General features: G+C 51.8%; 1 protein-coding gene across 1 annotated transcript in view; it reads left to right on the top strand.

Annotated features, from left to right (window-relative positions):
* The first annotated feature begins 4,814 nt into the window (after window positions 1–4,814).
* The window catches only part of TTC39C (tetratricopeptide repeat domain 39C), a 111,980-nt gene continuing 103,584 nt past the window's right edge, over window positions 4,815–13,210 (top strand). Inside the window, exon 1 of the mRNA XM_062201479.1 lies at window positions 4,815–5,002. Within this exon, the coding sequence (XP_062057463.1) occupies window positions 4,842–5,002 (161 nt within the window). The 5' untranslated portion in view covers window positions 4,815–4,841. The remainder of the gene's footprint in view (window positions 5,003–13,210) is intronic.

A 13,210-nucleotide genomic window follows, 5' to 3' on the forward strand; every position in this document is an offset into this window, starting at 1 on the left:
TTGGTCCAGGTGGAAGCCAGGGGCTGGAAACTCAGCCCAGCTGTCCCAAGTAGATGACAGGGACTCAACCACTTGAGCCATCACCACTGCCTCCTGATGGGCTGCATTGCCAAGCAGCCAGAGTCGGGAACTGGAGCCTGATAGCAAACCCAAGCCCCCCACTATGCGAAACAGGCACCCTAACTGGTGTCTTCACCACCAGGCTAAATGTCTGCTCCCTCTCTCCTCTTGAGAGGGAAAGTAGTGGCCTCCTCCTGGTCAGAAAAGGAAGGAACCTGCCCCACTATTTAAATCAACCGCTGACCTGATTTGCCTTCTACATAAAAGCAGTTAAGTAAATGTTACAGCCCCTTCAGTAGAATACAGGGTCTGAATTTGACAGCAAAGTTAACATAATAGGGGCCAGCAGGTTGTGGCACCATGGGTTACCTGCTGGCATCCCATATCAAAGCGCAGGTCCCTAGTCTCAGTGCTCTGCTTCCGATCCCAATCCCGTTCCCTGTGAATGGGCCTGGGAGAGCAGTGGAAGATGGCCCGAGTGCTTGGGTCCCTGCACCCACGTGGGAGATCTGGATAGAGTTCCCGGCTTCTAGCTTCGGCCTGGCCTAGCTTTGACCATTATGGCCATTTGGGGAGTGAACCAGTGGATGATCTCTTTCTGTCTCTCCCTCTCTGTCACTCTGCCTTTCAAGTAAATAAAATAAAGTATAGCTTCGGGAAAAAGAAGCTGACACAAATGAAGTGACAAGTTCCCCTGCTGTCCTCCTCCTTAGAATTCTGTATACTTTGTGTACTTATATTTCAATTGTTAGAGAATATTTACAACAACATACATGAAGGCATCTGTCATAATTATTAGCATTAGCACAGAAATTTAATATAACCAAAGCACACGTGATAGTAATTTTCTTAGGGTACTTTTATTCTCTAAACTTGCAATTAAAGGATAATTCCAAAAACTCAAAACACGTTTCAGAAGACACGGGTAGGGGATGCTTTTTGATTGTCTTTCTCACATCTGTTCCCTACCTCTCCCTATATTAAGAGATCTGGAGTTTCCCAGTCAGATGGTTTTGGTGAAACTGACATCATCCAGACAACTGCCCATCCCCACCCCAAGGCTGTTTGGCTTTAGCCAAACAGAAGGCTCCGCCCCTCCTAGCCTCAGGGACCGGTTCAGGGATGAGCATCTGACTACAGTCAGGGCAAGCAAAGCCAATGAGATTTCACTGGAGGATTTTGGTTAAGCTATGGGAGAAGTGATGCTTTTCAGCTTGTAGCCCCAGCAGCTTCTGGGAGTCATTCTGAGCCAGGAGAGGAGAGTCTGCTTAAGTAGAGGCAGAGCTGTGAGGTGGAGAGGAGAAACTATTTCTAGCCAGCCCAGGCTGGAGCCCTCGAGACAGCCTCGTTTTAGGAAGCCTCCTTTCAAGAATCAATAAACTTGCTTTTTGTGCCAGTTTGGGTCATATTTTCTTATTATTTGGAACCAAGACCTCTTAGAAACAAACAAAAAAAAATCCACCATGTCAAGGGTAGTAGACGTTTGGACTCGGAGTTTCATTTTCGTAATGAAATCATGCAAAGAACCACAAAATACTGGCAATCCCCACAGGATGTGCAGAAAGGAAATAGGTTCTTTGCTACAGTTGCTAGCATTTCTTCTTTTCTCTGCTCTCCTCTCCCTCTCCTGTGGAAGGGCACACTCCAGTGAATCCTGTTTGGTCTAAACTGGCGCACTGGGGACTGCCTTTGGTTTGCAGGAAGGTGCAAAGAACTCCCCACATCAGGTGTGTGGTGCCCTGGTGGGTCAGTAATCTACATTTTCTTTCCTATCACAGGAATACACACCATGGCCTTGCAAATATCCATCATTATCCGCCTTCACTCTCTGCCGTTGTTAGCTACGGAAGAAGACACCGCCAGCATTCATTCCCCACTTGCTGGTTGAACCTTGGGCAGAAGTCCGGGCCAACCACAGCTGTCACAGTGTGGTCCATGTGTCTTCTTCCTTCAGGATTCTGGGGCAGATTTTGAATCCTCTTTGTATTCTTTACAACAGATTCTTTACAATCCTCTTTGTATTCTTTACATGTCCATTCATGATAATGATGCCAATCTAATGGGCATCCAACTGAATCCAGTTCTGTACATATCTGTGTACACTAAGTGGTGGAGTTAGCCATCTATCCGCACCACCTATTATGGGGAGCGGGGCATTTGCACTGGGCCTCGTCCCAGTCATTCAACAGTTAAATTTCCCCAAGTCTGCCCGTCCCACTCTGCTCAATTCTTGAGACAGAACCAGCACCACAAAGATTGCTTTCACTTGCTCACCCCTCCCCCCATCCTCAGCTGCAGAGCCCCAAGTACAACTTGCTAACAAAGCCCACGGTGTCACCAATTCCTTGAAATTCCTTTTTTCCTCCCCAGTAACAGGGCCACAGAGGACTGTGCTTGGCTGTCTTCCCCGGCTGGGGGAGGGCAGGCTATCTCCTAAGTTGGGCAGTGAGCCCTTGGCTTCCCTCCAGGGTTCATGAGATTCTCAGGGCTTTGGGGTGGATGATTCCACAGCGTAGGCAGCCTGCAAATGCTAGGTCAGGGGAGGCCACGTGTGGCCAGGGGCCTCATGTGGGTCTCAATGGGCAGTACCGTCCCTAGCACCTGCTTGTCAAAACATACGAAGACATCAAGGTATTAAAGACAACCTGGGTGCCTCTCTCACCTGGGATCTGACCCCCAAAGCTGGTTCTGTGCGGGACGCATAACCCTCAGCGTCCACTCTCAGGAGAACGGCAAAGCTGGCCTAGGAAAACACTTGTCTTTTTCTCAGTTCCCCAGAAACAAAAGGCTGCAGCCTCTGAATGCCACAGAAGGACTCTGACATGGCTGACACTGAAGATTTCCACCACTTTAAATCCAAGAATGCTTACAGAAAGACAAGTCACTTTGGGGCCGGCGCCGTGGCTCACTCGGTTAATCCTCCACCTGTGGTGCCGGCATCCCATATGGGTGCCCAGGTTCTAGTCCTGGTTGCTCCTCTTCCGGTCCAGCTCTCTGCTGTGACCCGGGAAGGCAGTGGGGGATGGCCCAAGTGCTTGGGTCCCTGCACCCGCCTGGGAGACCAGGAGGAAGCGCCTGGCTCCTGGGTTCAGACCCAGCGCAGTGCCGGCCTTATCGGCCATTTGGGGGTGAACCAAGGGAAGGAAGACCTTTCTCTCTCTTTCTCTCTCTCTCACTGTCTATAACTCTACCTGTCAAATAAAAATAAAAAAATAAAGACAAGTCACCTTGTCAAATCCTTCTTCTCATGCAGCATGAATGCAGATTCCCGCATTGCTGTTTGTATTATTTCCCATGGGTGAGAACCACCCATTTTCTTGCTATTTTTTTTTTTATTTTGCTGTTCCAAATACTCAAGAATTGATATGGTTCTGCAATAGTCACATATGTTAGCCTAGGAATGACAGCAATTCACATTATTCTTGAATTTGTAGACAGGAACGCTGGAAACACTGCATGGACTTAGAGATTCTTGGAAGGGGTGGCACAAGTCACAAAATAAGTGAAGGCAACTTATATGATGAAAGCGAGTTATTTTGCAATATTTTCTGTGAGTATTTACCATGCCCATCTCATTACGTGATGCTGGACATGGTGTTTAAACATTCACTATTTTAAAACCTGTTTTGTTTTCCATTTTTAAAAATAATTGTTACAAATGCTGCATCAGGCCAAGGGAGCTCAAATTGAAATTAATCAAGTGCAATGTACAAAATGGCAACTCAAGACAGGTGGACTGGCATTAAGAGCCTAAGCTTGACTGTAATAATACATTTAACGATTCTGCTGAGAGAGACAGATTAATGGCAAGCCAAAGGTGATTTATGAATTGTCTCTACAGTACGCAGACACCACCAGCTCATCATCACGACAGTGAGAGCTGCTCGGTAACGGTGATTAATTTCAGTCACCTATGCTAACCTGCTGACATCTGGTCACGCAAAAACCACCCCTTTACACGTAGTTTTCGGTTGCATTGGCCTGAACGGCTGATCCTCAGGATGGCAACAGAATACACTTTTAACAGTTAGTTAATTGTTATGGGCCTCCATTTCTCCTCTGGCTCTATCCTGCCAATGTTGGCGGCCGCTTGAGTGGGTGGTCTTGGACCCCCGCGCTCCCCCCTCTGTGCGCCGGGCTCCCAGGAGCGACCTGGCAGGTGCCCAGAGGCCCACCCCCGCTGCCCACCTCCTCGGGGACTGGCAGCCTCGGTCCTAGCAGGTGGCCCTAGGGTCGAGAGGGAGTTGGGGTGTCACAAGCGCGGGTCGCCAGGGGTTCCCAGCCCTGGGAGTTCCCGCGGCACTAACCCCGCACCCCTACCCCCAGACCCTCAGGTCCTGCCCTACAGGGGGAGAGGGGAGCGGCTGGGGCTCTGGACCGCGGGCGGTCCGAAAGCCTCGTGCGCGCTGGCCCGGGGACGCATGTGGGGATCAGGGCCGGGAGGGGCCGGGGCGGCGCGCGGGGGCTGCAGGAAGCGGAGGCGGCGGCCGCTCCGGGACCGGCTCGGCGAGGTTGGAGACACCCGGAAACGGATCCGAGCCGGTGCCCGCGCGAGCCGGTGTCTAGGAGGGAGCGAGAGCGAGAGCAGCGGGCGGGCGGGCGGCTGCTGAGTAATCCCCCGCCGCGCCGCAGCCCTGCCCGGCTCCTCCCTCCGCGCCCCTCCCCGCCCCCGCCGCGCGCTGCGCTCTGCCGGGGCAGGTGAAGCCGGGCTCCGGGCGCGCGCGGGGCCGCAGCAGCCGCCTGCCGACCTCGCCCCAGCCCAGCGCAGGGCCTCGCGCCCCATGGCCGGCTCGGAGCAGCAGCGGCCGCGGCGGCGGGACGACGCAGACTCGGCCACGGCGGCGCCGGCGCCCCTGCAGGACGCGGAGCTGGCCCTGGCCGGCATCAACATGCTGCTCAACAACGGCTTCAGGGAGTCGGACCAGCTTTTCAAACAATACAGGTGACCCACGCGCCCCCGCCGCCGGGCTCGCGCGCGTCCACCTGCGGCTCCCCGCCCACAGCCCCCTGCCCCTCGCGGCGGCCACTCGGCCGCGGAGCGCGCTGATCGCCCCTCTCCACCCCACCCCCGCTCCGTGATCCGCAGGCTCCCCGCACTTTCGCCCCCGCAGCCTTGCCCTCCCAGGGCTGTGCCCGGTGTTGGTCCCGCTCCGGCCGTCGGTCCCCGAGCCCGTTCGCCCTGGGAGGCAGGGGCGAGCCTGGGACTGGCGGGGTGGCGACTCGCGCTCGCGTGCTGCGGGGAAGCCTTTGTGACATAAGCTCACGGCCACACCGTGCCGGTGCCTGGCGCCTCGCATTGCTTTGCATCGCGGTGCGCTCTAGAAGCTTGCATTGTTTGAAAACAGACATGCGTAAGTGCCTGGGCGTGCAGGGCTGTAACCGTTTCAGCCCGACTCGACCCGGCTTCTAACAACTCAGTCTTCAGCATGAGTTCTGCGTTCCAGGCGAGCGTGTTTATTCAGAATTCCTCTAACTTCAGGGAAGAAGGAAATGAGGAAATGGAGGAGGGCTTTAAAAAAAAAATAAGTAAGAATGAAAGGGAAAATCCATGTGTTCCGCTAATTTTTTAGTCTTAAAAAAAAAAAGCAAAAGAACCGAAACCTGGTAGTTTTTCTTGTGGGTGTAGGAGGAGCCTTCATCCCCTTGGGGACCAGCATCATCGTGTGCTTTCTGGTCTAGGGAGCAAGTTTGCGCTTTGCATGTTGACCACTCCGGAGGTAGTGGATGAGCAGCTGCGTGGCACGTTCCGAGTCCCCACCCCCACCCCGGACTTGGACTGGAGTGAGGGCGCCCGTGTGTAAGGGGAAGGAACAGGAGACGGAGGTGCTGACGCCTGGGGTTTCCACCCAGCCTGGCTCCCACATGCTTCGCGGCAAAGCATCGCACAGCTAGGAACTTCTCCCTCAAATCATTTGACTTTTAAATGAGCTTTTGCTGCTTTGGGTCTGAAAAGAAAAAAACTTTTTAGCTTCTCTCAGTGTTTCCTTTTGCAAGCATACAAGCCCTGGGGTCAAGTCGGATGGTGGAGGATTTGAAAGACGTGCCGCGGTTTCTTTTGTAGCTTGCTTTGTTTTACCTTCTGGAAATGCGGTTCATGAAACGCATCTGAATGCTTCAGATACTGGGCTCTGACTTTGGAACTGCCAGTCTGGGTCCTAAGAGAGGTGGATGGAGGCAGTCTGAAGAGTGTGATTTTTGCATTCTAGTTGCTGCTGAAGGTCCTTGTCGTTTGCAGTCTTCTGTGGTACTTATGTTAATGGTCTCTGCCCTTTCTGTACTGCTTTAGTATACTTAACTACTGCCTTGTGGTTGCCTTTGCATTCAGAGTAGGAACTTGCTGTCTGCACAATGGGAAATGGGATGCAGGTAGCAGAAGGCAGACCACCAACCGCTTCACCTTGAAGGTGTTTGTCTTAGAGTGAGCGCATTCGGGGGTTGTGGGAAGGACCCCCCCCCCCAGCCTTTGCTGTTTATGGCAGAGCTGACTGAAGATTAGAGGAAAATACTGTTCTATCTGTTCTCTGCCCAGCACAGCGCTAGACAGCTTTCCTTATATGTTCTCACTGCTCTGAAGACACCAGAAGAGTGAGGTGTCGCTTCTCGTGACCGGTTCATGATGAGGGATCTGAGATTCCATGTTTAGTGTGGGCCGGGGTGCAGGCGCTCTGGTTCTAAATCAAGGACTGTTAAGTTTCCCATTCCGCCTGAACCGCGGAATTTGTTGGATTTTGTAGTCTGCCCTGCGACTTTATTTTCCGGTAACGTCAGAAAGCCTTTTTATGGGTGAAGGGAAGGTGATAGCCTTATCCTGTTAGTTTCCCCTTGCTCTAGCTGCTTTGTTTGCGTTGTGGGAAGTCATTGTATAGGTCCCTGTGCTCATCCCTATTGTGGAAAGATCAGGTGCACAGAGGAACCCGTCACATGCCACATTCCAGCTACCAGGGTGCCAGTCCTAGTTTTGCCACTTTGTAGCTGCTGACTGGGGCTTCTTGAAGTTTGTTTCTTTTCTTATAAGATAGGAGTAGAGATAGCAGCACTGACACCATAGCGTGGCTGGTGGGATGAAAGGAAACAGTCTGTGGTATCCCACCCAGTGGCAGCTCTCAATACAAATTTGCCAGCATCTAGTCCTGTAAGTACCAAGTTGTAGTTAGATAGGAGTAAGATGTTCTAGATTAGATAGGAGCAAGAAGTTATTGCACGGTAAGGTGACTACCTATATGATAATGCACTGTATTAAAAAAAAAAAAAACCTAAAAGAGAGGATTTTGCATATTTTCACCATAAAGGAATAATGAATGTTTGAGGAAATAGATGTTTACTCTGATTGGACGTTACACAAAGTATTCATGTATTACATCACAAATATGTGCAAGTTTTCTATATTAGTTAAAAAGTTAAAGATTTAATATCCGTAAGTTAAGATCCTACTATGCTTCAGGAAACTTCTCTTCCTGCTCTGAGGTTACATGGCCTGCTACAAGGCTCAGCATATGACAAGTATTTGTGCAAGCCCTCTCGCTCAGTTTACCTACAGCGAAGGGGTAACCGAATTCCAGCCCTGCCTCCCTTTTCAGCACTGTGTCGCTCTCAGGCGGCCATTCTTCCCCCACTGCCCCATAACAACTTTCTGTAGCCTAGTTGTTACAGTTACAGAAATGGATTTTGTGTCCAGCATAGCAGTTATGTTTTTATTAAAGCTACAAGGTCATCTTCTCATGCCACATTGCCAGAATGAGACAATCAAAAGCAGTTAAGATGCTTCTGTCCCACGTGGCCAGGCTCTGGCTCCTGACTCCAGCTTCCTGCTAATGCAGACTCTGGGAGATGGGAGAGAGTGGTGATGGCTCGAGTGGTTGGGTTCCTACTACTCATGTGGGAGACCTGGAGTTCCCAGCTCTCACCTTGGGCCTGGCCCAGACCTTACTGTTGCAGGCATTTGGGGAGTGAACCAGTGAATGGGGGAAGTATGTTCACCCGCTCGCTCTCTGCTTCTTGAGCTAATAATTAAAAAAAAAAAAAACATTTAAACATTTCATCAATAGCTACATAGTGAGAAATGGTTGCTTTATAGAGATATGATTATGAAGGCCATTCTGAGTTAGTGGGAAATCTAGGTTGCATGAGTCAGATATTGTACATACTGGAATCAGAAGTATAAGCACAGTAGGGGTCTTTTTTTGAGATCTAAGACAGCTGCCCACTGCTTCTGTCGTGACCGTAGTGACAGTGTAGTGACAGGCTGCCCTGTTGGGCATGGTCATCGCTATCATGCGCTCGGAGATATTTTCCCAGAGATCCGGACAGATTTGTGCTGCTTTGAGGCCAAGGGCTTAAGTTTGTAAATTCATGATACTGACCACCTGAACTCAAACTCCTGAGCTTGGTCTTTGGGCTCAGTGCTCTAATCCAGCAGTCTGTCTGTCTGTCTCTCTCTCTCTCTCTCTCTCTCTCTCTCGCTTTCTTTCTCTCTCTCACACACACACACACACACACACACATGCACACTCTGGAGTGTAATACACAGCGCAACCCTTAGCTCCTCATGCACACAGTAAAGTAGACCGTGGGTTATGTGCACACAGCGGGGGCTGATTTTAGTCCCCCATCGTGGAGAAGGCTGACAGCGGAAGGGAGGCTGAGCGCGTGTCCATGGCCCACTGTTGCCTGGGGGAACAGAGGAGCAGCATGTAGCCATGCTGGGAGCACTGTTTGGCAGAGCCTCGTGATGGGGTGGAGGGGAGTCAGGCCAGTGAGAAGGAGTTGGAGGAGTAGGGGGAGGGGAGAGGAGAATGTGAGATGTGCGGGAGGGGACACAGTGAGCAGCCCACCCAGAGAAAGCATGGGGAGGGGAGGGGTAGGGGCTGCAGCTGGTCAGTGTGGTTAAGTTGTCCCATTGGATAGCTTATTCTGCACCTGCTGTTTGCTTCTCCCCACTGGCTGCCTATGCTTCTTCTGAGTCAGTGCTGTTTTTAGGGTCCCTTTGCTGCTCAGGGTCCGACCGACTCACTTTTTCCCGGTGAGCATTGTCCATGGTGTGGCTGTCCCATCTGCACCTAACTCCTGGCTCCCTGGGGGCTTCAGGGCCCTAACGTCACCATCTTTTTTTTTCTCTGTGGCTTGAGGACTGGTGGGAGAGGGCAGGCCGATCTGTGAGGAGATTGAGAGCGGTTGGGAGCTCCTAACCCACAGGATCTTTGTCATTTTCATTTGTAGTCCTGATAGCCTCCCTGCTATCCCTTGAGGCCACCCTCCCCTCCCCTGTTTTAAGTCTTGGCACCTGCAGTTGCTACCACTGCCAGTACTACTACCAATTTCAGGCCACAGATATTATTGCAAAGTCCTGTTTAGTCAGTGTTTACTGAAATCATCATAGAATGGTTCTGTCCTGAATGTAAGGACTGGAGGTAGAATTAGTATGTGGTTGTTAACATCATTGGTGATATTTTTCTTTTCCATTTTAAATTGTAAAGTGACAAAAATCTATTAAACATAAAAAAGCCAGAAGAATTCATGGTGCTGTGTGTGTGCATGTGCATGTGTGTGTGTAAATGGATATGTGGATCCTAAGTTGTTACAGTTTATGGCCCAAGACAGAGCCATGAGATATGTGGCCTTGTTTTGTGAGCATGTTGACCTTGGGGCCATTGTTACCACAGAGGTGGTTCAGTGTGATCCCAGAGGTTGGCAAACTACGGCTTCTGGACCAGATCCAGCCTGCTGCCTGTTTCTGTAAATAAAGTTTTATTGGGACACAGCCTGGTTCACTGGTTCTGTGTGGTCTGCGGCTGCCTTTGCACTGTAACCACAGAAATGAGTAGTGATACAGCAGAGGGCCTGCAAAGCCTCAACTATTTACTCCCTGCCTCTTTGCAAAAAAAAAACAAAACAAAGTAGAAACAAAAACAAGCAAAAAACCCAACATACTTTGTTGTGCCTGTGGACTTTTCTGGAAAGACTCAAATGCGTACATAAGGGACACTGGGCCAGCAGGCCTCTGAGCCTCTCTGTGCCCCACACCATGTCAGAGACTCGGGAGGACAGCATGGACTTGGACTTGCAAGCTGCTCCTGGTTTCTGGATGCTTTGGCTGCCCACAGTAATGTGTCTTGGAGTTGACAGGAGAGGCCCTGATGCAGAAACACAAGGAAAGGAGAAGCAATCAAAGGCAGCAACCGTTGAAAGAAACTGGCAAGAGAGACAGGAAACTCAGCTGTCGACTTTTTCACCCTCCTTAGCTCAGCTCAGTGCTGTGTCTGTGCAGAGCCTCATCTGTTTTTTTCTCCCCTCAGTGATTGCACTGTTGGAAAAGGTCCCAATTAAATATTCATTAAAGATTCATTTGGCTTAATTGGGATTCTTTGAAAAATGCAGATGCCTGTGGAGGACTGGGAGAATTTGGAGGAAATGACCAGGAAAAATAGAGTCCCTGTGCTGGTGTGTGTCTACCTGCGCACACATTCACGGAGTTAGAGATGTGAGCCCTTGCAGGACTCTCCGTGCTGAGTCCAGTGTGCTGTGCTCACAGGTGACCCAGCAGAGAGGAGAGCTTCCAACCCTAAGCTGGCAGACAGCAGCTCTGCTGGGGGCAGTCCTGATGAGGCTAAGAACCAGACAGGAGAGAGGAGTTAGGCTGAAGCGTGGAGCACTTTCTGTTCTAGTTGCATGAAACCACGGGGAGACCCCCACATACATCACCGCATTTCAGGATTCTGTACCTTTCACCCAGGCTGTTGTAGCTGCTAAAATACCGGTTCTGCACCCGGTCTCCCTTGCCAGGTAACCCTCCTACTCACTCAGCAACGGCAGGGGACTTGAAGGAAAAGCTGATGCTGGGAAAGAATTCAAGAAGAGCAGATCTAGGAGAGGGAGAGGGAAACAGACGGCTCTGTAACAGGTGACTTTGCCCGCGGTTTCCGAATCCTGTGCTGTGCTCCTCCATGCCAGGGGCAGGGTTGGGGTTGGGGAGGGAGGAAGGCCTTTCTGTTTTAGGCAGTAACACCCCCTACCCCTTATCTGCAGTTTTACTTTCTGTGATTTTAGTAACCTGCAGTCAATTTTGGTCTGAACATATTAAATGGAAAATTTCAGAAATAAGTAATTCATAAGCTTCAACTTTTTCTGCAGTATATCATTCTAATTGTTGTATTTCATCATTAGTTATTGTTGTTCATGTCATGCTCTGCCTGATTTACAATGAAGGGGTGGAAATCCTAGCATATTTAGGGTTTGGAGCCATCTGCAGTTTCAGGCATCCACTGGGGGCCTTGGAACGCCAGTCCCATGGGTGAGGAGGGCCTGCTCTCCCCCTTTCATTACTCACCATCTTTCCAGCACCCTACTTTCATGCATGTGCTGCTCTTTCTGGAACCTGGTCCAGTTTGGGATTGAACAGGCCTCCATGAGCTGAGCTTTGGGGAAAATACATCCCGATTTCTGCAAAGTGACTGTTGACACTTGTTTTTATATCACAGTACTCAGAAACTTACTGTGTGAAATAGAAAGTCATGACTTGTTGAAATGGGTTCTGAGGTGGAGACGAGGCTTCTCTCGTGTGAAGATGGTGGGCAGGTGGCCGTGCGGCCTCGCCTGTGCTAAGCTGGCTTCTCCCTGTCTCTCACTTCCTGCTTGAGAATTTCAGAACATAGGAGCCATACAGCTAGAACAGGCAACAGTTTAGACGCATCTCTTAGGAGTCACTCGCACCCTCAGTGCCGTCCAGAGCTGAAAGATGCGTGAAGTCACTGGTTGGGTGACTTTTTCCCACCTCATACACAGCAAAGCAAACACAGAATGGTAAGCACCAGCCAGGGCTTACCGTGTGCCAGGCCCCATGCCCAGCCTCGCTGCCCCCCACGTCTCCTGCCCAGCTCTGGGACAGGGTGAGCTGGTGTCTCCCTGTAGCTGAGGGCGGCCTGCCCCAGGCCTGGCAGCAGTCAGGGCTGGTGCTGCCTGGATCAAGGACCTTTCACACGCTTCATAGATGCTGTTAGAGCTCCCCTAGCTGGGGGTGCACCACCCTCTGACACCCAGAGGCCACCCCTGCCACCACCAGAGAGCTCCATCCTCAGGGAATGTGTCGTCCCCCAGGTGGCTCCCAGCCTCCGCTGGCTCTGGCCTGGGATGCCCTGGGCCCTGGCCCTGCTCCTGCCACTCCTGGTCCCCCTTCCCCTTGCAGGCTGTGCTGAGTGCTGTGCATCGTCCGACCAGTGGGTCCTGTCCTTCAGCTCTCGGGAAAGAGGCTTGGGGCCCCGCCTGGCCTTACTTCTCTGCAGCACCTGCGTCTCGGAGGCCCTGGGCACCCGCCCGTCTGTGGGAGAGGGCAGAGGGCTCCAGACAGACAGTGCCTGGGCTTCCTCTCCAGGCCTCCCTGGCCTTCCTGCGGTTGCTGGGATTATGCAGGGGCTGAGGTGTTTTCAAGGCAGGGCTGTTCCCCTTTATGTGCCCGGCAGCAGGTGCATCCCTGGGGCGGGGGTGGGGGCAGCTGCCTTTAAGAGCCCCTGAAAGCCATGTCTTCTCATTGCCCCTCCCATACTGTCATCATGGGTGTCTCTTGACCAGTTTGGGGAGCTCCAGGGAGGCCCTGAGGTTGGTGCTCTTATTTCTCAGCAGCGGATGACAGAGCTCCCCCTTCTGGTCCCATCAGCCTCTTCTCTTTGGTGCTTCCCAGGCTGCCTGGCTGAGTCGGGGGCAGTGGGGAGCAGGGCTGTGGCTGAGCACACCTGAGCCTTCGCAGGGGCCTGGCCTGGGCCGTGTGGCTCTGGGGACCACAGCTGTCTGATGAGCCGTGCTCTGTCCCACAGCAAGGAGGCCAGTGGGCCTTCATCTCTCATGGAGTCAGGGCTTGGTGGCCCCGGGTTGGTGGTGCTACAATGTGCTCTGGTCTTATTTGCCTCCCTGGCATGAGAAGGCGCAGAGGCAGCTGGCAGAATCCCAGAGCCCTGAGTGTCAGGAAGAACAGGTCTCTGGGAGAACCCGGTGGCTGGGAAGTGGTGCTTCCCAGACAAGCAGCTCTGGGCTGTGTCAGATCCAGTGCTCTTTGATAACACCCCTTAGACTATCCTAAAATGAAGAGGGTTGATGAATTAACCTACTATCACATGCAGTCAGTAGAAGGGCCAAATTGTGTTATCAAGGAGAAGTTAAAAAA

This window comes from Lepus europaeus, chromosome 9 (genome assembly GCF_033115175.1).
Source record: "Lepus europaeus isolate LE1 chromosome 9, mLepTim1.pri, whole genome shotgun sequence".
NCBI lineage: Eukaryota > Metazoa > Chordata > Mammalia > Lagomorpha > Leporidae > Lepus > Lepus europaeus.